The sequence below is a fragment of the Haliotis rufescens genome, unplaced genomic scaffold (assembly GCF_023055435.1).
Source record: "Haliotis rufescens isolate VD_foot unplaced genomic scaffold, xgHalRufe1.0.p SCAF_12, whole genome shotgun sequence".
Taxonomy (NCBI): domain Eukaryota; kingdom Metazoa; phylum Mollusca; class Gastropoda; order Lepetellida; family Haliotidae; genus Haliotis; species Haliotis rufescens.
This window is the reverse complement of record NW_025963802.1, coordinates 34,736,659-34,761,055: the sequence shown is the minus strand read 5'-3', so window position 1 is coordinate 34,761,055 and position 24,397 is coordinate 34,736,659. Positions and strand designations below refer to the sequence as shown.

Below are 24,397 nucleotides of genomic sequence, written 5' to 3'. Positions count from 1 at the left end.
CTAGTAAACATGTTTCTATTTTCGCCGGGTTGACAGGATCCGGTTACTGTGTCTGCGGTAGTGTGCGTTGTTATCAAGCGATCAGAAAACAAATGAGCACAGCATAAACAAAGACAAGGAAGGAACTCTTGGGAGGATGTTTATCATAGACAGTTGTACTGACCATCCCTCATGAGCTGTTATGCTTCCTGAAAGTTGCAGGAGGTGTGATGTTTTCACACTCACTGAGAACTGCCTCTTGAGTCAGAGAGCCCGCCCGGAGAGCGGAAGTTCCGGGGTTCGATCCCCGGCCACGTCATACCAAAGGACGTGAAAAGATGGTACTTGTTGAAACCTGTCTGGCGCTCGGCATTAAGGGGCTAAAACAAGAACTGGTCGGCTCGGAGTCAGTATACTGTGTCTGAGTGGGGTATTAAACTGCAGCCAGCACTATAAATCCGGACTAGTACAATCACACACACACACACACACACACACACACACACACACACACACACACACACACACACACACACACACACACACACACACACACACACACGCACGCACGCACGCACGCACGCACACACGCACGCACGCACGTACGCACGCACACACGCACGCACGCACGTACGCACGCACACACACACACACACGCACGCACACAAAGCCCAATGTCTCCGGGAGGTCCTTGTCTAGTCTGTCTGCAGGCCGACGTCTGCGCGCCGACAGTAAACAAACACGTACATGTAATTGTTCTATGCAAATTGTGTGCATGGCGGATGCTTCCTAGAGGGGATCGGAGGACACACTGACACTGTCACGAACAGGAAGTGCAGCGGATATAAACACACTCTGTATTACACAAGCTCATGCATCCACGTCGCTGTATAAGAGCAATAAACTTAAACGCATCGTTAAACCCCATTTCACCCCCCCCCCCCCCCCCCCCCCCCCCCCACACACACACACACACACTAAGACATACACTGCTGATGATTGTATTATTCTCTGCGATTGATATACAAGAATAAACATGTACAATTCTTAGTGAGTAATTGTAATTGTAATAATATTACATGTAACTTGAAGTAATACGGTAACTGTAAAAAATATATTTCGGTAATATGAACCTAGAGTTTATGTTTCTCTTTTTTGTCTTTTGTTACAACGTATTCACCAGATACAAATACCTATACCACCGTGAAACCTCGTCCGTTACCGTCGTCGTAATGCTCTGTGTCAGTGCACACGTCTGTCAGTGACACCGACACACAGGAATATGTTATAAGGCGTCTAGGCAACAATGACGTTGGAAATCTACTTTAGAAATAAGTGAGTTTTGGTTAACGACGCTTTGAAAAGTAACCCACATGAATCAAACCCTGTCAAAGCGACCATGCAACAAAGCCCGAGTTCTGCTGCGCGACGACAGCAAACAAACACGTAATTGTTGTATGCAAATTGTGTGCATGGCGGATGCTACCTGGAGGTCAGGACACACTGACACTGTCACGAACAGTAAGTGCAGCGGATATAAACACACTATATTATACAAGCTGGTGCAGCGGATATATACACACTATATTATACAAACAGGTGCAAGGGATGTATGCACACTATATTTACAAGAAGGTCCAAGGGATGTATGTTCACTATTATATAAGCATGTGCAACGGATGTATAATTATACACTATATTATACAATAAGGTGCAGCGGATGTAAACACACTATAGTATACAAGCAGGTGTAAGGGATGTGTACACACTATATTATAGAAGCAGGTGCAAGGGATGTATGTACACTATATTATACAATAAGGTGCAGCAGATGTATACACACTATAGTATAGAAGCAGGTGCAAGGGATGTGTGTACACTATATTATACAATAAGGTGCAGCAGATGTATACACACTATAGTATAGAAGCAGGTGCAAGGGATGTATGTACATTATATTATACAATAAGGTGCAGCAGATGTATACACACTATAGTATAGAAGCAGGTGCAAGGGATGTATGTACACTATATTATACAATAAGGTGCAGCAGATGTATACACACTATAGTATAGAAGCAGGTGCAAGGGATGTATGTACACTATATTATACAATAAGGTGCAGCAGATGTATACACACTATAGTATAGAAGCAGGTGCAAGGGATGTATGTACACTATATTATACAATAAGGTGCAGCAGATGTATACACACTATAGTATAGAAGCAGGTGCAAGGGATATGCGGCCATCACCTGTAAGACAGGGTAAGAAAATATTCTCAGATAAATACAATTAGTGTGCATTTAATATTTCCTTTTGTCTATTTATAGGTACTTGTGAACTTTTAGCGAGCGCAGTGAGTGTTGTCATGCATGGATGTCGGCTCTAAAGCGCCTTGGGCCTTCACACAATACTTCACAGAGATGTTTACAGCACATTTAACTTACACCCTTTTATCATGGCTTGCAAGCTGTGACAGAAACAATACTGAAGGACATTCTAGGCGAAACCGACATTAGAGCGCGTTTTTAGTCGTAATTGTCACATGCGCCTTTTCCAACATCTACCGTTGCAGTTAGCAGATCAACAACACAAACATACTTCACGGAAATTCCCCCGGAATCGTGATAGCGATTACGCAGACAGCTCTCTTTCTCAGAAACGAGACCGAGGTCGCCTACTCGCTAGCTCACTTGGACCCTTGGGCGAGCTACTTCGCCTCTACTGTCCTGTGTCAGCCGCTTGTGGCGAATCTTGTCAACATTCAGCTCTGTGGTGATGGAGTGTGTCAAGTTGGTGTCCTTGGTTCTTATTGTTTTATGCTGCACCTCCACCTGTTTTGGGGCAGAGCGGGTGTACTACATAGCTTGTTCTGAGGAGGTATGGGACTATGCCCCTGGGGGTGATGACTTAGTCAATCCTGTCGGGTAGGTAATTTGAAGCATATTTTTAAGGTTGTGCTTTATCTCAAGTTTTCACGCATCTATTCCCGAACATGCTGGATAAAATGTTTCAACTTGGCTTTGTATATTTCACAATAAATTAAAATGAGGAGATCAAATTAAGGAGTCTAATTCATTTTGGTCAATCTGTCTAAAACCCAGCTTCGTTTTACATGCGATATGTATCGTGACTTTGAATTTGAGTCTGAGTCAATTCAATATACATACAGGGACAGTCTTATCTTTGTTTGAATAACTGCCTAACGTAGGCAAAGCTGTAGAGAAGATCAAATTAACAACAGGAAATCACACCCGCAGTCTATGCAACCACCAGGTAGACATATGAAGGTATAGGCAGTTCTGTATGTATGTTGTGGATCTGTGTTGTGACGGGTTTGGTTGCATTTAAATATTCGTCATCGGGATGATTTGATATTGTTCAAAAACTATCAAATATCCCATTCCATTCCATTGATTTTCCCACCTATACAAGAACTTAAAAAACCCCAAAGAAACATTATCATCTGTTTCATATTTAGATTTATGTATACAGATTCAGAGTGACAAGAAATGTCAAGAAGAGTGTTTGACAAGAGAGATGTCTTAAACTTCCAAATTGTCACTTTTCCCTTTATGTTTAGCACTATTCCTGCAGCTCCAGCCCTTAGTGTTTACATTTCACAAAATTTGTGACACATTCGGGTAAGCTCTTTCCCCCAAGATTTCAAAGAGCGTCATCCGACACTAGCTTAAGAGCATTTAGTGATTAGAACTAAATGCCTTTATGTTAGGCTTGGCACAGTTGCTAATATTATTACAGCGAAATACCTTCATTCCGTGCGGCTATTCCGCCGTTTTGCATGGTGCCATCGTCTCTGGCCTAGATCCGCTCTTGGCACGTCCGGTAAAGGAGCGTTTGTTTATATTTTCTATGACCTGTTGTAGCGTGACATTAGCTCACGCAGCACTTGCTCTCCAGCTTTCAGCCGTACAACACATAGTTATATTCGCACATTCATCTATAGCTCATTGCTGTAGTCCACCAGTACCTCCACATCCGCGAACATTTCATCCAATAATATCTCTTGTCTTAATTTGAAGCTCCGCTATCATGCATGATGGCGGAGCCTGTCATAATGGAGCCATGTCCTTATATAAAAGTTGTTTAAACAAGGTTGCAACATTCAAGGTTCCAGTAAAGTTTTCAAAGTATTTTATGGTAGACATGTGGAGGACATTTCCAAATTCCACGCATCAGTGACCAAAAGGATGTCTCATACATAAACAGCCCATTCCATTCCACTGATTTAGCCACCGTAACTAGAAATAACAGAAACTAATGAAGCATCCTCATCTGTTTTATTTAAATTAATGTGTACAGATTCAGAGTGACAAAATTATCCACAAGAATGTTCGACAAGAGAGATGTCATCAACATTCCAAAAATTTTTGAGATACAATCGAGCATGCTCTTCCTAACAAGAGTTCAAATAGTGTCATACGACTCTTGCTCAGAAGCTGATTGATCAAGGTTACAACATTCAAGACGTATGGAAAACTTTCGAAACCTTTTATTGTAGACACGTGGAGAACATAAGTGATAAAACTGATATCTTATACGATTTCTTATTTGACTTGTATCATATGTCCTGTGTATGTTCAGGTGAATACTTGATTTGCCTTTGCATGTGTTTGTGACGGGTGCCATCAGTGAGGTATTATACACCCTACTTTTTCGCAAACACCTGGTATATTCACTATTTGGTCGTGATTCATTGAGCGTATGACATAGTCGGAATCGTATTAATGTTCCTCGTAGAGAATTAATGTGATTGTGAAAAGGGTTTTGTAGCTTTAATTCACGTTTAACCTTAACGCATTTGAATTGCATATGACGTAAGGTTTTCAGGCTGTTAAACCTGTCTGGTAGGCTTACTCAAGGTGTGCTCTAAGTGCTCTGCACCATACTCACAGATACGTGATGTACACAGTAAAACTATGTTTGTATAACGTATTGCACAATGGGTTCTGTCATCATCTAAAAACATGTTTTGCTTTTGCAAATTGTGAAAAGGTCATATATATGAGTAGGTTGTTTTACGCATTCATCCTAAATTGCATAAAGTGAAATGAAAAGAATCAGGATCTTGTTGGTCACACTTTTAATAATGATCCCATGTTTAATAATGATCTAGTCACCATGTGAATGCTCAAACTCTACATTATGACTAAGGTGAAAGGATCAGTTTTCACTCAAAGTTAATTCTCAGCCTCATATGGGGTCAAATAACCCCGTCTGCCTTATGAGACACAAGGTTTGCAGAGTTATTACCAAGTCGTCCTACCGGGCACCCATTCACTGCTGTGTAAACAGAGGCATATTTGGAACTTGCTCAACATGTAACAACCATGACGTGCTTCAGCCCTAGAAACTTTCAGGGGTGAAGTTGACTAACACGGCCACCTATCCACCTGCTCTCCGTGAACAACGTCGCCTGGTTTGAGACATGTTTGCTATTCACAGGACCACGTGTCACGTTTATATTCTTAAGTGATATTACAAACAAACATTACATTGAAACTTAAAACCATTTTCGTACAACTATAATAAAATAAAGTTATGCTCCACATTAAGAGCATTGCATGCAACTGTTGTGTAGCCATTTATGACAACATTTTCAATGTATAAACCTTTACCTTGGCCAGCCTTTCTGAATTTGCAATTTACTGATGATCTTGGATATAACGGGAACAATGATTTAAGTGTTCAGTGAACGGCTTAAGGTTAAAATTTAGGTATCGCCTTTCAGGTTTATTCGCAAGAAGGCGACTTTTTGACTTGTGTAATTAATATAACACAGTACACTAGTGCGAATAAAATTGTATATAAAATCTTCGTATTTCCTGAGTGTGTACGTTATAAATAGAAAAAAAACCCAATGTAGCTATGATATTTAAGTATCAGACATAAAGAAGAGTATTTCGACATCATAGTTTCTTTCTTGTAAAGGTGGATAAAGCGTCGTGGTATAATGGCAAGACATGGCCTCCAGGAGGAATGAATATGCTACCTCCTGGTAAAAGGAGGAATGTATATGCCATATCCGGATAATAGGAGGAATGTATATGCCTCCTCCTGGTAATAGGAGGAAAGCATATGTCACCTTCTGGTAATAGGAGGAATGTATATACAACCTCCTGGAATGAAATGCATATGTCACCTTACAGGAAGAATGTATATGCAACCTTCAGGTAACAAGAAGAATGTATATGCCACCTTCCGGTAACAAGAAGAGTGTATATGCCACCTTCCGATAACAAGAAGAATGTATATGCTACCTTCCGGTAACAAGAAGAGTGTATTTGCCACCTCCTGGGAATTTTTACCTGAAGGTTGCATACACATTCTTCCTGTAAGGTGACATATGCATTTCATTTCAGGAGGTAGTATATACATTCCTCGTGTTACCAAGGGGTGGTATATACATTCCTCCTATTACCAGGAGGTGGCATACACATTTCTCCTATTACCATGTGTTGGTATATGCATTCCCCCTATTACCAACAAGCGGTATATGCATGTTGTCATCTCCTGGTAATAGGAGGAATGTATATGTCACCTCCTGGAAATAGGGGGAATGTATATATCCCCTCCTGGTATTAGAAGGAATGCATATACCATCTCCTGCTTATCGGAAGAATGTATATGTCATCTCCTTGTAATAGGAGGAATGTATATGTCACCTTCTGGTAAAAGGAGGAATGTATATTTCACCTCCTTGAAATAGGGGGGATGCATATGTCACCTTCTGGTAAAAAGAGGAATGTATATGTCATCTCCTGGTAATAGGAGGAATGTATATGTCACCTCTTGGAAATAGGGGGAATGTATATTTTACCTCTTAGTAATAGAAGGAATGTACATGTCCCCTCCTTGTAATAGGAGGAATGTATATGTCACCTCCTGGTAAAAGGAGGAATGTATATTTCACCTCCTTGAAATAGGAGGAATGTATATGTCACCTTCTGGTAAAAGGAGGAATGTATATGTCATCTCTTGGTAATAGGAATGTATATGTCACCTCCTGGTAAAAGGAGGAATGTATATTTCACCTCCTTGAAATAGGGGGAATGTATATGTCACCTCTTAGTAATAGAAGGAATGTACATGTCCCCTCCTGGTAATAGGAGGAATGCATATACCATCTCCTGGTTATCGGAGGAATGTATGTGTCATCTCTTGGTAATAGGAGGAATGTATATGTCACCTTCTGGTAATAGGAGGAATGTATATGTCATCTCCTGGTATAAGAAGGAATGCATATACCATCTCCTGGTTATCGGAAGAATGTATATGTCATCTCCTGGTAATAGGAGGAATGTATATGTCACCTCTTGGAAATAGGGAGAATGTATATGTCACCTCTTAGTAATAGAAGGAATGTACATGTCCCCTCCTGGTAATAGGAGGAATGCATATACCATCTCCTGGTTATCGGAGGAATGTATGTGTCATCTCTTGGTAATAGGAGGAATGTATATGTCCATTTCTGGTAATAGGAGGAATGTATATTTCACCTCCTGGTAAAAGGAGGAATGTATATGTCATCTCCTGGTAATAGGAGGAATGTATATGTCACCTCTTGGAAATAGGGGGAATGTATATTTTACCTCTTAGTAATAGAAGGAATGTACATGTCCCCTCCTTGTAATAGGAGGAATGTATATGTCACCTCCTGGTAAAAGGAGGAATGTATATTTCACCTCCTTGAAATAGGAGGAATGTATATGTCACCTTCTGGTAAAAGGAGGAATGTATATGTCATCTCTTGGTAATAGGAATGTATATGTCACCTCCTGGTAAAAGGAGGAATGTATATTTCACCTCCTTGAAATAGGGGGAATGTATATGTCACCTCTTAGTAATAGAAGGAATGTACATGTCCCCTCCTGGTAATAGGAGGAATGCATATACCATCTCCTGGTTATCGGAGGAATGTATGTGTCATCTCTTGGTAATAGGAAGAATGTATATGTCACCTTCTGGTAATAGGAGGAATGTATATTTCACCTCCTGGTAATAGGAGGAATGTATATGTCATCTCCTGGTATAAGAAGGAATGCATATACCATCTCCTGGTTATCGGAAGAATGTATATGTCATCTTCTGGTAATAGAAGGAATGTATATGTCACCTCTTGGAAATAGGGAGAATGTATATGTCACCTCTTAGTAATAGAAGGAATGTACATGTCCCCTCCTGGTAATAGGAGGAATGCATATACCATCTCCTGTTTTCGGAAGAATGTATATGTCACCTCCTTGTAATAGGAGGAATGTATATGTCATCTCCTGGAAATAGGAGGAATGTATATGTCATCTCCTGGTAATAGGAAGAATGTATATTGTCACCTCCTGGTAATAGGAGGAATGTATATGTCCATTTCTGGTAATAGGAGGAATGTATATTTCACCTCCTGGTAAAAGGAGGAATGTATATGTCATCTCCTGGTAATAGGAGGAATGTATATGTCACCTCTTGGAAATAGGGGGAATGTATATTTTACCTCTTAGTAATAGAAGGAATGTACATGTCCCCTCCTTGTAATAGGAGGAATGTATATGTCACCTCCTGGTAAAAGGAGGAATGTATATTTCACCTCCTTGAAATAGGAGGAATGTATATGTCACCTTCTGGTAAAAGGAGGAATGTATATGTCATCTCTTGGTAATAGGAATGTATATGTCACCTCCTGGTAAAAGGAGGAATGTATATTTCACCTCCTTGAAATAGGGGGAATGTATATGTCACCTCTTAGTAATAGAAGGAATGTACATGTCCCCTCCTGGTAATAGGAGGAATGCATATACCATCTCCTGGTTATCGGAGGAATGTATGTGTCATCTCTTGGTAATAGGAAGAATGTATATGTCACCTTCTGGTAATAGGAGGAATGTATATTTCACCCCTGGTAATAGGAGGAATGTATATGTCATCTCCTGGTATAAGAAGGAATGCATATACCATCTCCTGGTTATCGGAAGAATGTATATGTCATCTCCTGGTAATAGAAGGAATGTATATGTCACCTCTTGGAAATAGGGAGAATGTATATGTCACCTCTTAGTAATAGAAGGAATGTACATGTCCCCTCCTGGTAATAGGAGGAATGCATATACCATCTCCTGTTTTCGGAAGAATGTATATGTCACCTCCTTGTAATAGGAGGAATGTATATGTCATCTCCTGGTAATAGGAGGAATGTATATGTCATCTCCTGGTAATAGGAAGAATGTATATTGTCACCTCCTGGTAATAGGAGGAATGTATATGTCATCTCCTGGTAATAGGAGGAATGTATATGTCATCTCCTGGTAATAGGAGGAATGTATATGTCACCTCTTGGAAATAGGGGGAATGTATATTTTACCTCTTAGTAATAGAAGGAATGTACATGTCCCCTCCTTGTAATAGGAGGAATGTATATGTCACCTCCTGGTAAAAGGAGGAATGTATATTTCACCTCCTTGAAATAGGAGGAATGTATATGTCACCTTCTGGTAAAAGGAGGAATGTATATGTCATCTCTTGGTAATAGGAATGTATATGTCACCTCCTGGTAAAAGGAGGAATGTATATTTAACCTCCTTGAAATAGGGGGAATGTATGTGTCACCTCTTAGTAATAGAAGGAATGTACATGTCCCCTCCTGGTAATAGGAGGAATGCATATACCACCTCCTGGTTATCGGAGGAATGTATATGTCATCTCTTGGTAATAGGAGGAATGTATATGTCACTTTCTGGTAATAGGAGGAATGTATATTTCACCTCCTGGTAATAGGAGGAATGTATATGTCATCTCCTGGTATAAGAAGGAATGCATATACCATCTCCTGGTTATCGGAAGAATGTATATGTCATCTCCTGGCAATAGGAGGAATGTATATGTCACCTCTTGGAAATAGGGGGAATGTATATGTCACCTCTTAGTAATAGAAGGAATGTACATGTCCCCTCCTGGTAATAGGAGGACTGCATATACCATCTCCTGTTTTCGGAAGAATGTATATGTCACCTCCTTGTAATAGGAGGAATGTATATGTCATTTCCTGGTAATAGGAAGAATGTATATGTCACCTCCTGGTAATAGGAGGAATGTATATGTCATCTCCTGGTAATAGGAGGAATGTATATGTCATCTCCTGGTAATAGAAGGAATGTATATGTCACCTCCTGGTAATAGGAGGAATGTATATGTCATCTCCTGGTAGTAGAAGGAATGTATATGTCACCTCCTGGCAATAGGAGGAATGTATATGTCACCTCCTGGTAATAGGAAGAATGTATATGTCACCTCCTGGTAATAGGAGGAATGTATATGTCATCTCCTGGTAATAGAAGGAATGTATATGTCACCTCCTGGTAAAAGGAGGAATGTATATGTCATCTCCTGGTAATAGGAGGAATGTATATGTCATCTCCTGGTAATAGGAGGAATGTCTATGTCATCTCCTGGTAATAGGAGGAATGTATATGTCATCTCCTGGTAATAGGAGGAATGTATATGTACCTTCTGGCAAAGAGAAAGAGTCTGTAAACTATATAAATCAAGCCGGGTAGAAAAGGAGTCCGCATTTTGTTTATATGTAATACATATGAATAAATTAGAGAAGACGATACAATTTTGGGAACACCTAACAAAGGAAAAGTTCAATATTTTTATGTAGAAACACATTACCTCAAAAAGCAAACGGCCAAGTTTATATATATAATGCTTTCCAACTAAGAAAGTCAACCCTTAACATGCAGTCAATTGTTGTTACCTCCATTATTTGATGGTAGCTGATATTTATGCACATGTGCATGTGCACAAGAGCTACGCGTTTTTTTGTAATGTATTTACAATGGGCCAGAGGCCTGCGATAGCAAATAAAGGAGTGATGGTTCTTTCTATTTAGGTTGCATATATCATTTTGACACGATACGGTAAGCATGTTTAGGTAATGTGAACAAAGCTATCAGGTTTCCCTTGGCGTTGGCAGGTATGCACCTGGCACTTAATGGGGATACAGGGTGAATATATCCAATTGTCAGACTGCGGATATGCTCAGCTTGACTGGTGTCATTTGAGAAATATGCCTGATTACTAGACATGTCTTTATATGGGCTAATCACAAGAATTGAAACTCACGACATTCCTTAAAATTGTCCGACCTAAACATGCAGCATACATTTAACACCACCCCTAGTTTAAATACGAAAGCTAATTACAGCAAAATAAAAGATAAATTGAAAAATGTCTGATAAACTCTCAGCAGCTTTAATGGAAAAATACTGTTCATACTGGTAAAAGCAAACTCAGTACATATAGGATTTTTAAAGATTATTTATGCTGTGGAAACGATATCAAGAGCTGTATGTCCCGGAGTTCACGTCCTCCCTTTTCAAAATGTAGATGTGTATTAATTGCACCTTTAAGAATCGAAACAGACAGATATATAAACCTAAATGTTGAAGAAAGAATGTGTTTTAACTGTAATGATCATATTGAAGATGACGAACATGTTTTATTTCAATGCCCATCATGCAATGATCTTAGATCTACCTTATTTACGCGTACAACGTGTAAAATGTGTAACGTTTTACATCTGTCAAACAACGAGAAGACCTTTTCAAACATGAGGTAGATTTCACTGCCGAAACCTGCTTTTGAATCATAACTACAGCTACTACACCCACGGTCATGTCAGCCATGACTGCAGCAACTACATCATTGGTAACGTCAGTCATTACAACAGCTATGACTTCATTAGTCACGTCGGTCATTACTACAGCAACTGCATCATTGGTCACGTCAGTCATTACTAAAGATACTACATCATTGGTCACGTCAGTCATTACTAGATCTACTACATCATTTGTCACGTCAGTAATTATTAGATCTACTACATCATTGGTCACGTCAGTCATTACCAGAGCTACTACATCATTGGTCACTTCAGTCATTACTAAAGTTACTACATCATTGGCCATGTCAGTCATTACTACAGCTACTGCATCATTGGTCACGTCAGTCATTACTACAGCTACTGCAACATTGGTCACGTCAGTCATACTAGATCTACTACATCATTGGTCACGTCAGTCATAACAAGAGCTACGCACCATTGGTCACGTCAGTCATTACTAGATCTACTACATCATTGGTCACGTCAGTCATTACTACAGCTACTGCATCATTGGTCACGTCAGTCATTACTAAAGACACTACATCATTGGTCACGACAGTCATTACTAGATCTACTACATCATTTGTCACGTCAGTAATTATTAGATCTACTACATCATTGGTCACGTCAGTCATTACTAGAGCTACTACATCATTGGTCACTTCAGTCATTACTAAAGTTACTACATCATTGGCCATGTCAGTCATTACTACAGCTACTGCACCATTGGTCACGTCAGTCTAAATACAGCTACTGCAACATTGGTCACGTCAGTCATACTAGATCTACTACATCATTGGTCACGTCAGTCATAACAGGAGCTACGCACCATTGGTCACGTCAGTCATTACTAGATCTACTACATCATTGGTCACGTCAGTCATTACTAGATCTACTACATCATTGGTCACGTCAGTCATTACTAGATCTACTGCACCATTGGTCACGTCAGTCATACTAGATCTACTACATCATTGGTCACGTCAGTCATTACTAGATCTACTAGATCATTGGTCACGTCAGTCATTACTGGAGCTAGTGCACCATTGGTCACGTCAGTCATACTAGATCTACTACATCATTGGTCACGTCAGTCATTACAAGAGCTACTGCATCATTGGTCACGTCAGTCATTACTAGATCTACTACATCATTGGTCACGTCAGTCATTACTAGATCTACTACATCATTGGTCACGTCAGTCATTACTAGATCTACTACATCATTGTTCACGTCAGTCATTACTAGATCTACTACATCATTGGTCACGTCAGTCATTACTAGATCTACTACATCATTGGTCACGTCAGTCATTACTAGAGCTACTGCACCATTGGTCACGTCAGTCATACTAGATCTACTACATCATTGGTCACGTCAGTCATTACTAGATCTACTACATCATTGGTCACGTCAGTCATTACTAGTCTAAGATCTACTAGATCATTGGTCACGTCAGTCATTACTAGAGCTAGTGCACCATTGGTCACGTCAGTCATACTAGATCTACTACATCATTGGTCACGTCAGTCATTACAAGAGCTACTGCATCATTGGTCACGTCAGTCATTACTAGATCTACTACATCATTGATCACGTCAGTCATTACTAGATCTACTATATCATTGGTCACGTCAGTCATTACTAGATCTACTACATCATTTTTCACGTCAGTCATTACTAGATCTACTACATCATTGGTCACGTCAGTCATTACTAGATCTACTACATCATTGGTCACGTCAGTCATTACTAGAGCTAGTGCACCATTGGTCACGTCAGTCATACTAGATCTACTACATCATTGGTCACGTCAGTCATTACTAGATCTACTACATCATTGGTCACGACAGTCATTACTAGATCTACTAGATCATTGGTCACGTCAGTCATTACTAGAGCTAGTGCACCATTGGTCACGTCAGTCATACTAGATCTACTACATCATTGGTCACGTCAGTCATTACAAGAGCTGCTGCATTATTGGTCACGCCAGTCATTACTAGATCTACTACATCATTGGTCACGTCAGTCATTACTAGAGCTACTGCACCATTGGTCACGTCAGTCATACTAGATCTACTACATCATTGGTCACGTCAATCATTACAAGTGCTGCTGCATCATTGGTCACGTCAGTCATACTAGATCTACTACATCATTGGTCACGTCAGTCATTATTAGATCTACTACATCATTGTTCACGTCAGTCATTACAAGAGCTACTGCACCATTGGTCACGTCAGTCATACTAGATCTACTACATCATTGGTCACGTCAGTCATTACAAGAGCTGCTGCACCATTGGTCACGTCAGTCATTACTAGAGCAGCTGCATCATTTATTCACTTCAGTCATTACTAGAGTTGCTGCACCATTGGTCACGTCAGTCATTACCTACTATATCCACTAATATCCAAGGGCATAATACTGTGGTTTCTTTCACTCATCACAGAGCATTACTTGATGTATTTAGATGTGGCTTTGTCCGACGGACTATAGGCCTATAGTACATATCTTTTTGGACAGTGGGTGGACATATTGATTTCTACTTGCTTACGTCACTCATCTTATCATTTCTTAAATTCATTGCATGGAATATATACGTAGTCAAAGGCTTTATTTTTAAAAGACAATAATTCATAAAACTTAAATATATTTGGAAATTCATACATTGATGGATGTAGGTAATGCAATTCGTAAATTCTGATAAAATGGACAGATGACAATATGGTACTCATCCTTTATTAGCTGTAATACATAATCTATTTTCCTTTGGGATTTTGGAATATCTTCCCGTTTCAATTTGAACATCTGAATCTAGAAAATGCAATTATATATTTGTACAAGAGTGGTTTCAAAAGATATTCTGCATTTCTAAAATATCTTTTAAACAAACTAACGTACTGGCATTTTGACGATAAAGCTAACCAACAAAACTACTATGTATGCATCTTTGAGCCTTTGTGTACACAATTCAACAAAGTGTTCAGGACAATCTACATTTTGACTTTGCCGAGCATAACCTGCGCTTAAACCATTAATGACCTTTTAACTGAGAAAATCCAGTTGCTTTCCATTTTGGTCATACTATACCATCATTTCATAACACTTTCATGGGTATCTATCTTTTGGCATCCTTAATAACCCTAACCAAGACTTATAATGTATATATCAGAAACCTACCACATGTGTGTATTTTCACTCCCAAATATCTTTTACATGCGAATAAATACACCCTATCTACCAAATATAACTGCATCTTCGCGAGGCAAGAGAGTTAACTGACTATAAAAGTCTGGTTTCCATCCTTGCCGAACTAGACTGGTATTATGGAGTTACATTTTGGCTGGGCTAACGAGTCTATGCACAGTCCAATCAAAATCGCTCAACGAAATCGAAATACGGTTCGTAAACTGTCGTGCTGATTTCGGTCGATTGCAGGATTTGCATAGCATGTGCACCTCCAACTCGTTGTCAACAGATATTTTCCAAACCTTTTCATGATTTTAAGCAATGTGCTCACCTGATTTGATGCACTTCGCGATGTCAGACTCGTTTTATCCCAATATAGATCTTGATTATCGATCAGATCGTCTTGACTGTGCGCCGCCATTTTGTTTGAATCAAATGCAAGTGATACGAAAGGTGGAATCTGATTGGTCTATAGGAGAGGTTTAGAAGGGTCATAACTCGTAATAACCACTGGTGGCGCTACGATCGAGCCCAGGAATTCCAGGATGTTCGGCAAGGGTGGAAACTAGACTTCTAAAGTCAGTTACCTCTCTTGCCTCGGGAAGATGATCTAACTGAATGTACACCCCAACTTCAGCCCTATATAATAGTATATAATAAATTGGCTTTATTTTGTGTCAAAACATTTAAAAAATAGATTAAAATTTACACTCTCAATAGATCTTAGACCTTTTAGTATCCTATTGAGAATTGTTAGCTTGAATGTGTTGCAGCCTGTATTAAATGACGTTGACAATACCAGGAGACTTTTCTGTTTTTAATCTTTGTATACTTGAAGTGATTTCTTCTTTTGAAATATGAAAATCTAATATATCAGCTACTAAAATAGTCTCCTCACTGTCTATTTCCATGTCCTCCTGCAAATGTTCACTGTTACTGTCAAAAGAAAATAAGTCTTTAAAATGTTTATACCGGGTATCTATGTTGATATTATTATTATAAACATGTCTTTTGCCATCCAAATCTTTTAGAGTAGACCAGAACCTTTTGGGATCATTCTAGTCTTGCTTGCTGTCTCGCCTTGTATTCCCTTTTTCAACTTCTGCATGTAGACTTATACTTATTTCGAGCCTGGTTGTAAATTGATATGTATATATATTTAAACAGCTACATCTTTTCTTTTTGAGGAATTCACATTCAATATCAAACCATTACTTATCTGAAATACATCGACCAACTTTCCTTCTCAAACACATACCAGCATTTCACAATGTATTTCTGTTAAATGTTACTTAGTGTGCATATGGTGTGAGGAAGACCCAGTGTAACATACGACAATCTCATTCAATCAGATCCTAGTTCTCGCTTCCGCTAAACACACATCTGAGTACATCCTGTTACGGGTCATGTCAGAACGACCTTTCATCCGACCAATCAGAGCCTCACTTACCAGGACATGAAAGTGAAAATTTTCTGAAATGTTAACGCTGGATATTCCGAACGATAGTTGTATTGTACGACTGATTTCGTCAAAATGATCGTCTTTTTCGCTTCAATGGGATAAACATATGAACGAAAAGACTAAGCATGAGCCGTGAGAAGTAACGCAATACAATCTCGTTAGAAAAATGTGAGACATTCCAAACTGATCTTTTGTAAGTTTTCAAATTTTGAATAGAGAACATTTTCAAAATATTTTCTGGAATGGAAGTCGCCATTTTGTTGCTTTCTGTTTGGCTGATATTAGCTTTTTCTTTGCAGTTTCATTGTTAGATCAAAGTTCACAAAGGTCGTTCTGATGGGATGTCCTCAGATCCTTGTTTTGCGGTGGCGAGATCTGATATAATGGGATTGGTCAGACAGAGGGCAATTGTCAGAGTGAATCAAACCGACGTAGTAACCGACATTCGGTAATGTCTGACCTCCTGACTGCTACCTGCAATGTGAATCCCTGACATGCTTGAGTACTTTCTTCCCCATATCACACAGCATGCAGATAACCATTGTCATGCTCATAACAATGGCTCCATGAGTCAGATCAGCGAAACAACCCTGCTTTTCCTTGCCTAGGTGAGCAACATCCTACAACCTCGTGCCTGTAAGAGCCGATTACGGGTGAGGTGAGGTGAGGTGAGGTGAAATGGGTTTAACGTCGCGTCCAAGATTATTGCACTTATAAAGCGACGTGCATGCATGCACGTGTGTGTGTGTGTGTGTGTGTGTGTGTGTGTGTGTGTGTGTGTGTGTGTGTGTGTGTGTGTGTGTGTGTGTGTGTGGCTGCTTGTACTACTCCGGACTGATGCCAATTTATAGTGCTAGCACAGCAAAAAAAGTGTAGGTTTCCGTCTTCCGGATACCTACCCATTTTGGATCCGGCCCGGATACCTTCCGGAAACCTTAAAAAAAAAATGTCAAAATTTGGGGGGTGCATTTTGTTCACTTAAGTGTGAAACACATAAAAAAATTAACTTGAAAATACCAAGCAATTTGAAGGTTGCTGATGGCATCTGGAAGGTTTCCGGATGCAAATTTTCTTCATGACTTGCTTCTGGTAAATAATGTTAGCATGTGCATTTCAGGTAGCTGTTGTAATATTCTGGGTTACTTTAATGGTAAATATCCTCCTAAAACATTTTTTGAGAAGACAATTGTTCAATTTCATATATTGTCCTTTTCAGATGTTAATGGTATTTAATGAACAAACATCAGTTCTTGTATAATGATATCCTTAAATTTCATGTCCAGACTTCCAGTTTGTACTGAGAGAAAGAAAAAGTCATTGACAATGTGCTCACTTGGGCCTTTGGTCCTAGTGAGATGATAATAAGACTATTTGTAATGGTACATGTACTTGTTATATCCAAAATACTAACTTCATTGAAATTTGCCTCACCCTAGTTTTATGGTACTACCGTGAGCTCTTCCTCAGTTACTGTGAAATCTTTTATTAAAAGGGATTGAGAGTTAATTTGACACTGGAGTTGTAACCACTGCTCATATATGTGTATTCAAATAATATAACAACTATATGCTTAATACTTCACAAATATCTCCAGAAATAGGCATTTTAGTCATAATTGCAGAAATACTTTATGAATGACCCCTTCACTATTGCCTTGATCTTACACTTCAACCCTTCATGAGTTATCACTTTTGAGTGTGAATTTGACCTTCAATATCAGTGATAAATATTTCAAAAACATTTCAAAGAGCTATCCAGCACATAAACCAAATATGCAGTCCTTTGGTAGAATTCAACATATCATCGACAAAAATATGAAAGTAATGTAACCAGTATATGTATAAGAGTTACTAAGACTTCTGCAGAAAAGGCAATTTAGGGGAAAATGTAGTATACCGGTATATAGATCACACACGACCTTTTTCCAACTTCGACCCCTGTCCAAAGGAAGAGTTAGACCACAAACAAACTTTTTCTCTGGTTGTGACTTTGACCTTGACATAACAGATCAATGTGTCATCAGACGTTTTCAGAGCAAAGGAAACATGTGTTATTTATTCTTGAGATGCCCAAGCAATGCATGGTTTCATAAGATAAGTGTGGCTATTAAACTGAGGCAAAATCATGAAACATCCCCGTTTACACAGCTGGCAAATGAAACATAAGCAACTATCAAATTATCAATTTCTTTTATTCATATGCCTATAGTATATCGCACATTGAACAGTGTTCACATGATGGTTCCTGATGCAGTATTTCATCCTATTCTTCAATACTCATAACAGAGTGTGATAACTGTTCGCTTGACAGTACCTACGGATTATGTTCACCAGTTCAGAGAACTTACTTTCCCTCAATACTCCTTTTCTTTCTATATTGTCATGGATGAACAGGAACCAGGATGAGGGGATACCAGTTGGACTCTATCTCTGCAGCATTGTGTTAGTAGAATTGTGAACTTTCCATTTGGTGTTTGGGTCCACATTTAAAGACAATAAGTCCCATTTATCATTCCTTTCAAGTGTTTACCACATGGCTCAAGACAAGAATTTCCTGAATGTCCTGGAAGAATTCCACTCCAGCTTGGCATTGGTTGGTCATCTCACATTAGGCAGACCAGCCTTTGTGTGTCCCAGTACCATTTGGCATACAACTTCTCAGTCGGCCTCCATTGAAATAACAGGACCCTCGTCATCGCTGTCTGCAAATCACCTCTGATATCTGTTTAGGATTCCCTTGTCTGGTCCTTCCAGACTGTCAACCTGGAGTACTCATCCAGGGATCTCAAGCAGGACTTCAGTTTCTGCAGCATAATGTACAAAGATTTTAGCAATCAAAAAGAATTGTTGCCACTTGTTGTACTTACAGATAGAAGGCAGCAAAATCACTTAAGTTATCATATGTGAGTCTTGTTATATGCTAAACATTTAAGATAATCACATCTCAAATCTCAACCAGACAAACCAGTGATTAATGTTATGAACTCGGTCCAGACAAACCGATGATAACTATTATGGACAATATCCCACATCACTGTGGTATGATTACATGCGATCAATGAGCCTACTCAATCACTACCTTATCTATTAATTAGGCTTGGAATGCTGGGAATCTTTTTAAGTGATGTCATTTAGTGATTGTTACAACTCATCAACATGGAAAAATATATATTTACAATCCTTGTCATATAGCCAAACTATTGCTGGATGCAGTGTTAAAAAAATGAGTTGGCTTTAACACTGCTTTGAACAGTATTCCAGATATATCACCGCATGTTAGCTTGATGTGGGAAGAAAGCCCTAAGTGATGCAGGTCTTTGATGAATCCCACGAGCATGTGTATAATGCTGACAAACCTAGCAACATAATCGGGTAGAACCAGGATTTGAACCCATGACTATAGGTTTCTGCTAAGCCCAAGAGATGCAACTCTGCACAGAAAATTGTAGTGCCTTGGATAATAGGACATCCGTGCCCACAGCGATAAGGAACAAACTGAAGAAATATTTGCAAAATAACCAAATGAACCAAACAGAATAATTTCAAAATATTTACCACTGTTGCTCTTCTATGGTCTTTCATTGCATTGATGCTGCACAGATGACTGTCTCTTTTATTCATCCGGACATTCTACAAACATAAGTAGCATTCACATCACAGAAATGTCCAAACTGTACATGTTGTACATTTGATTCAAATGAAAAGACCCCGGTTGTGATTCCGACTTAGAACTGCCCTAATTATAATAATTCATGTCAAACATTCAGAAATGACATTTATCCCCATATTTAACAAATGTCAAAACAATATTTTGACAACAAAGTCAGGGTCATTCAACACATACATTACATAGGAAATAACTTGTTCGACAATGCAGAGAGATCCTCACCGAGGTGAATATCATTCTATGAATTATTGCCAAATTTTCTTGAAATGCAGATTAATGCAATGCAGTATTTACTTTTATTTCTAGGCTATTTGTTTTGCTTTTCCATGGCACTGTTTTGACAGAGATCTAACCTTGATATGACACTTTGTTCAGAAATGATATAAATAACAGAATACTTTATTATTCCCGAGAAAATTTGGGTTACATTGTAAAAGCACAGAGAAACAAGTATATGATTCATGATTTAAGTTAAATACACTCATACATACACACACAAACACAACATCCAAACACCAGGGTTAGAAATTGGCACTCGTCATTTTGACATTTTAAAGGTTTTGCTATATGCTATCATTTTAGGACTAGTGGACTGAAAGTGTTAGTTTCTACCGCTGCAAACACTAATCAACTAATGAATTGGGTGGTCAGACTAGGTTGTCATCATACTCTGAGGGCATGGATCTTTGCTGATAATAACAATCACTAGATTGCCTGGTCCATGATCAATTATTTACAGGCTGCCATCACAGAGCTGGACTATTGTGAGTGTGATGTTTCACATTGCATTGAAATATACCATGATGAATACATGTAGTTTGTATTTATCACAAACAAAAATACTCACTCAATACTTTGTATCCCCCCTGAGGATGTCTGTGAACCTCCCCACAAACCCTGAACATGCTGAAACAATAAACAACTAACTTGTCTTTATCCTTTCAATGTTTCAGTGTGAATTTGTTAAAGATTGATAAGCTGTCATTATTCATTGTAATCCATATCTCACTTCCAGGTGGTTCAGGTGGCAACACATCATTGGAATTGAATGCGACATTTTGTTTGACATGCACTTAGCCAGATTTATACCCTTGGTAACTAACCCTCATCATCAAATCCCAGCGTTATGTTGAGAATAAGGACACGACCCTTAAAAGTCCTGCACCTGTACTCTACCATCCGCTCAATTACCGCGCTATAGTGCCACCGCTGTCTCGTTATACCGCTACCGTGCCTCACGCTCTGGTGACTCTCGCTTCACGATCCAACACCCGTTTTCGGTCTTAGGGAAACTTACACATCTTTACGATCAAACACCCGTTCTAGGTCTTAGGGAAACTAACACAACTTTACGATCCAACACCCGTCTTTACGCATTCGTGACCAACTCGTGTTATTCCGGGTTAACCCCGTTTCACCTCACCCTTTTGAACCAGTGGCCTCAAACTGTCTGTCTGTATGACTTCGTCACACCCTGAGCACAAAGTTGTGAGCCCGTTATGATCCGTGAGTATTCTGGAACTTACTCACTCACACATATTCTTCTCTACATCACGCCTAATATTTCATCCTTCCTTTTCATTATCGCAGATATGGCCAGGAGAGTTCTGCGTCGGTGTTCCTCAATCAAAGCTCAAACCGGATTGGTCATAAATACAAGAAGGCGATATACAGGGAGTATACCGACAGTACGTACACCATAGAGAAACCGAAACCGGTTTGGCTGGGCTCCATGGGACCGGTTCTTAAGGCCGAGACAGGGGACACAATTGTCGTGCACTTCAGAAACAATGCAACCAGGACGTTCTCCATGCATCCCCACGGCGTTCACTATGATAAGGCCCACGAAGGTATGTGGTGTAAAACAACAGTATTACTTCACTATTTGATAGTCATTCATGAATACATGCTCATGATATCATCGGTATCGGAAAATGGACTCCGCTTTTAGCAGAGATTTCTTATGATTATGGAATGAATGTTGTCGCTTTCATTCAACAGTACCGTAGAGTGCTGGAAATCAATAACACACGTGTTTTATACTAATCGTGAAACATATTAGTCTCGGGGCTTAACCAAATTATTGGTACAAGGTGGATAAACGCATCAATTTGGCACACTTATACAGCCACCCATACTGATTAGTTTTGGGATAGGAGCCACCTTGAAATATATTTTCAACTTCCGATCCGGTAGCCATAAAATCCAATATGGCCGCCAAATCACTCTCCCGGCAATGTAAAAATTAGTGGAAAGTTTAATCGTACGCACAACTGTAACATGTTTTATATCAAATGAAAGGATTTTTCATACCCTGACTGATAATGAGATGATGGTTTACATTCGTTGAAGGAGTAAAAAGAAAATGTCAAAAAGACAAAATATATTAAATTCTTAAACTGATAGACGATGTCATTAATTCAGTCAGATTGATGTTAAGGTGACAGAGACTTTTGACTACAGTCCAGAACTACCCCGCGGAGCCTCTGCTCCATCATTTTTAAATATGAAGAGTTATTCGGACATAAATCAGGAGAATGCAGCTCTCCCAAATGTACAAATGTTATCGATGTGAAAGTACCCAAAGGTCTCTCCCATTCCAAAGGAAACCATATATCTGTTAAGGATTGTAGTGCAATCGAGTCATGGGATTTTCCATTAAGGATGAACAAAACACCTGTATCTTTTGTACGTGTGTGCAGTCAGGTTCCAATATGCAGGGGACATTTAATTTGACACATCTCGTCTTTCAAGGATTGCAGAGCACCGTCATCATCTTTCTTCCTGAAAGAGGGGGCAGGGATGGCCCAGTCGTCTAAGGCGCCGCGATTCGCTGTGCATGGTTGTGTCTCTTGGGCGTGGGTTCGAATCCCGGTTCGCCCCGATTATGTTCCTAGATTTGTCAGCACCATACCCGTGCTCGTGGGTTTCACCGAAGTGGTAAGCGTCTGAGACCTGCATCACTTCAGGCTTTCCTCCCACATTAAGCCGCGATATAACTGGAATACTGTCAAAAGTGGCGTTAAAACCTCACTCACTCACTTCCCGAAAGAAGGAAAGCTTCACTCGTCGCCTAACTATATATAGTGGACACTTATAAATAATAAACCTTTACTTTTGGCATTAAATTAAATCTAAGTTGCATAATCATGGATACAACTTGTTAATCTTTATGTATATATATTTGTGTGAATGTATGTGTGTTTGTGTGGATATTTGTATGTTTGTGTTAATGCGTGAGTGAATGTGTGTTTGTTTGAATTTGTGTTTGTGTGTGAATGTGTGTTTGTGTGAATATATGTGAGAGAATAGGTGTGTATTTGTGTGAATACGTGCGTGTTTGAATATATGTATATGTGTGTGTGAAAGCGTGTGATCAATGTGTGTTTGTGTGCCATATGGCGGGTGTGCGACTATATGCGTGTGTAAGTGAATACGTATACGTGTTTGTGTGAATGTGAATGTGAGAGTGTGAGTGAGTGAGTGAGTGAGTGAGTGTGTGTGTGTGTGTGTGTGTGTGTGTGTGTGTGTGTGTGTGTGTGTGTGTGTGTGTGTGTGTGTGTGTGTGTGTGTGTGTGTGTGTGTGTGTGAGTGTGATGGCAAAAAATGGCACAAAATAACATTCACTCCGTCTGTCACAACACAGTATTATAGGTACAGCATGGATAGCCAAGCCTTAGAAGCTCGTTTTTTGTTATTTGTTATTATCAATTTATTTGTTTATTATATTCAGTTATTTGTTTCCATCAAAATTACACATTTTCAGAGATAAGCGTAAGTCTAGTATAGCCTGAATAGCTTGTATAGCATTTATTAAGCATTTCCTATGTAGATGAATGTACCAAGTGTTGAACTTCCAGGTGCACTCTATGCTGATGGAACTCACGACCAAGCCGGTGCGACAGATATTGTTCCTCCCAGACAAAGCCACACCTACAACTGGACCGTGCCTCACGAGTCCAGTCCGGCTGAAGGAGACCCGGACTGTTTGACCTGGGTGTACCATTCTCATGTGTCACCGGTTGAAGATATCTCATCGGGACTGGTTGGATTTCTCCTGACCTGTCGAAATGGTAACAGCTCTTCAATTACATTTTTGCCGTATTCTTAAATAGATGATTTCATTAAAGATGTGCAATTGCATGTTTACACAGCAAATAATAATGCTCAAATATTGCCACAACGCCGACATTGTCCACGACGATGGTGTGTCCAGTTATCGAGATGCAGCACCACCTGGACATTGATTGAAAAATGTAAATTTCAGCCGACCTCAGAAGAGTAATCTTCTCCATAGAAATAGATATTCTTCGAATGTTTCAAAAATTGAAAGCATGACAAGACAAGATGGTCGAAAGATAGAGAATAGTGTAATATTCTGAAAGAAGACTATCATGATAATAAAAGCCTAGCATGTGAA

At 39.4% G+C, this 24,397-nt stretch overlaps 1 protein-coding gene and 1 long non-coding RNA gene across 2 annotated transcripts in view; one reads left to right on the top strand and one right to left on the bottom strand.

Annotated features, from left to right (window-relative positions):
* Positions 1-2,420: 2,420 nt before the first annotated feature.
* LOC124124451 (hephaestin-like protein) overlaps positions 2,421-24,397 on the top strand; it is a 44,226-nt gene continuing 22,249 nt past the window's right edge. The window contains exons 1-3 of the mRNA XM_046487624.2: positions 2,421-2,907; positions 21,568-21,827; positions 23,838-24,050. Coding sequence (XP_046343580.2) covers positions 2,759-2,907; positions 21,568-21,827; positions 23,838-24,050 — 622 coding nt within the window. The 5' untranslated portion in view covers positions 2,421-2,758. The remainder of the gene's footprint in view (positions 2,908-21,567; positions 21,828-23,837; positions 24,051-24,397) is intronic.
* Positions 18,572-21,172, bottom strand: LOC125378247. The gene is made up of 4 exons (XR_007220148.1): positions 21,081-21,172; positions 20,825-20,883; positions 19,866-19,940; positions 18,572-19,114 (listed from the first exon to the last, which is right to left on the bottom strand). It is a non-coding gene; the product is annotated as an uncharacterized LOC125378247 (long non-coding RNA).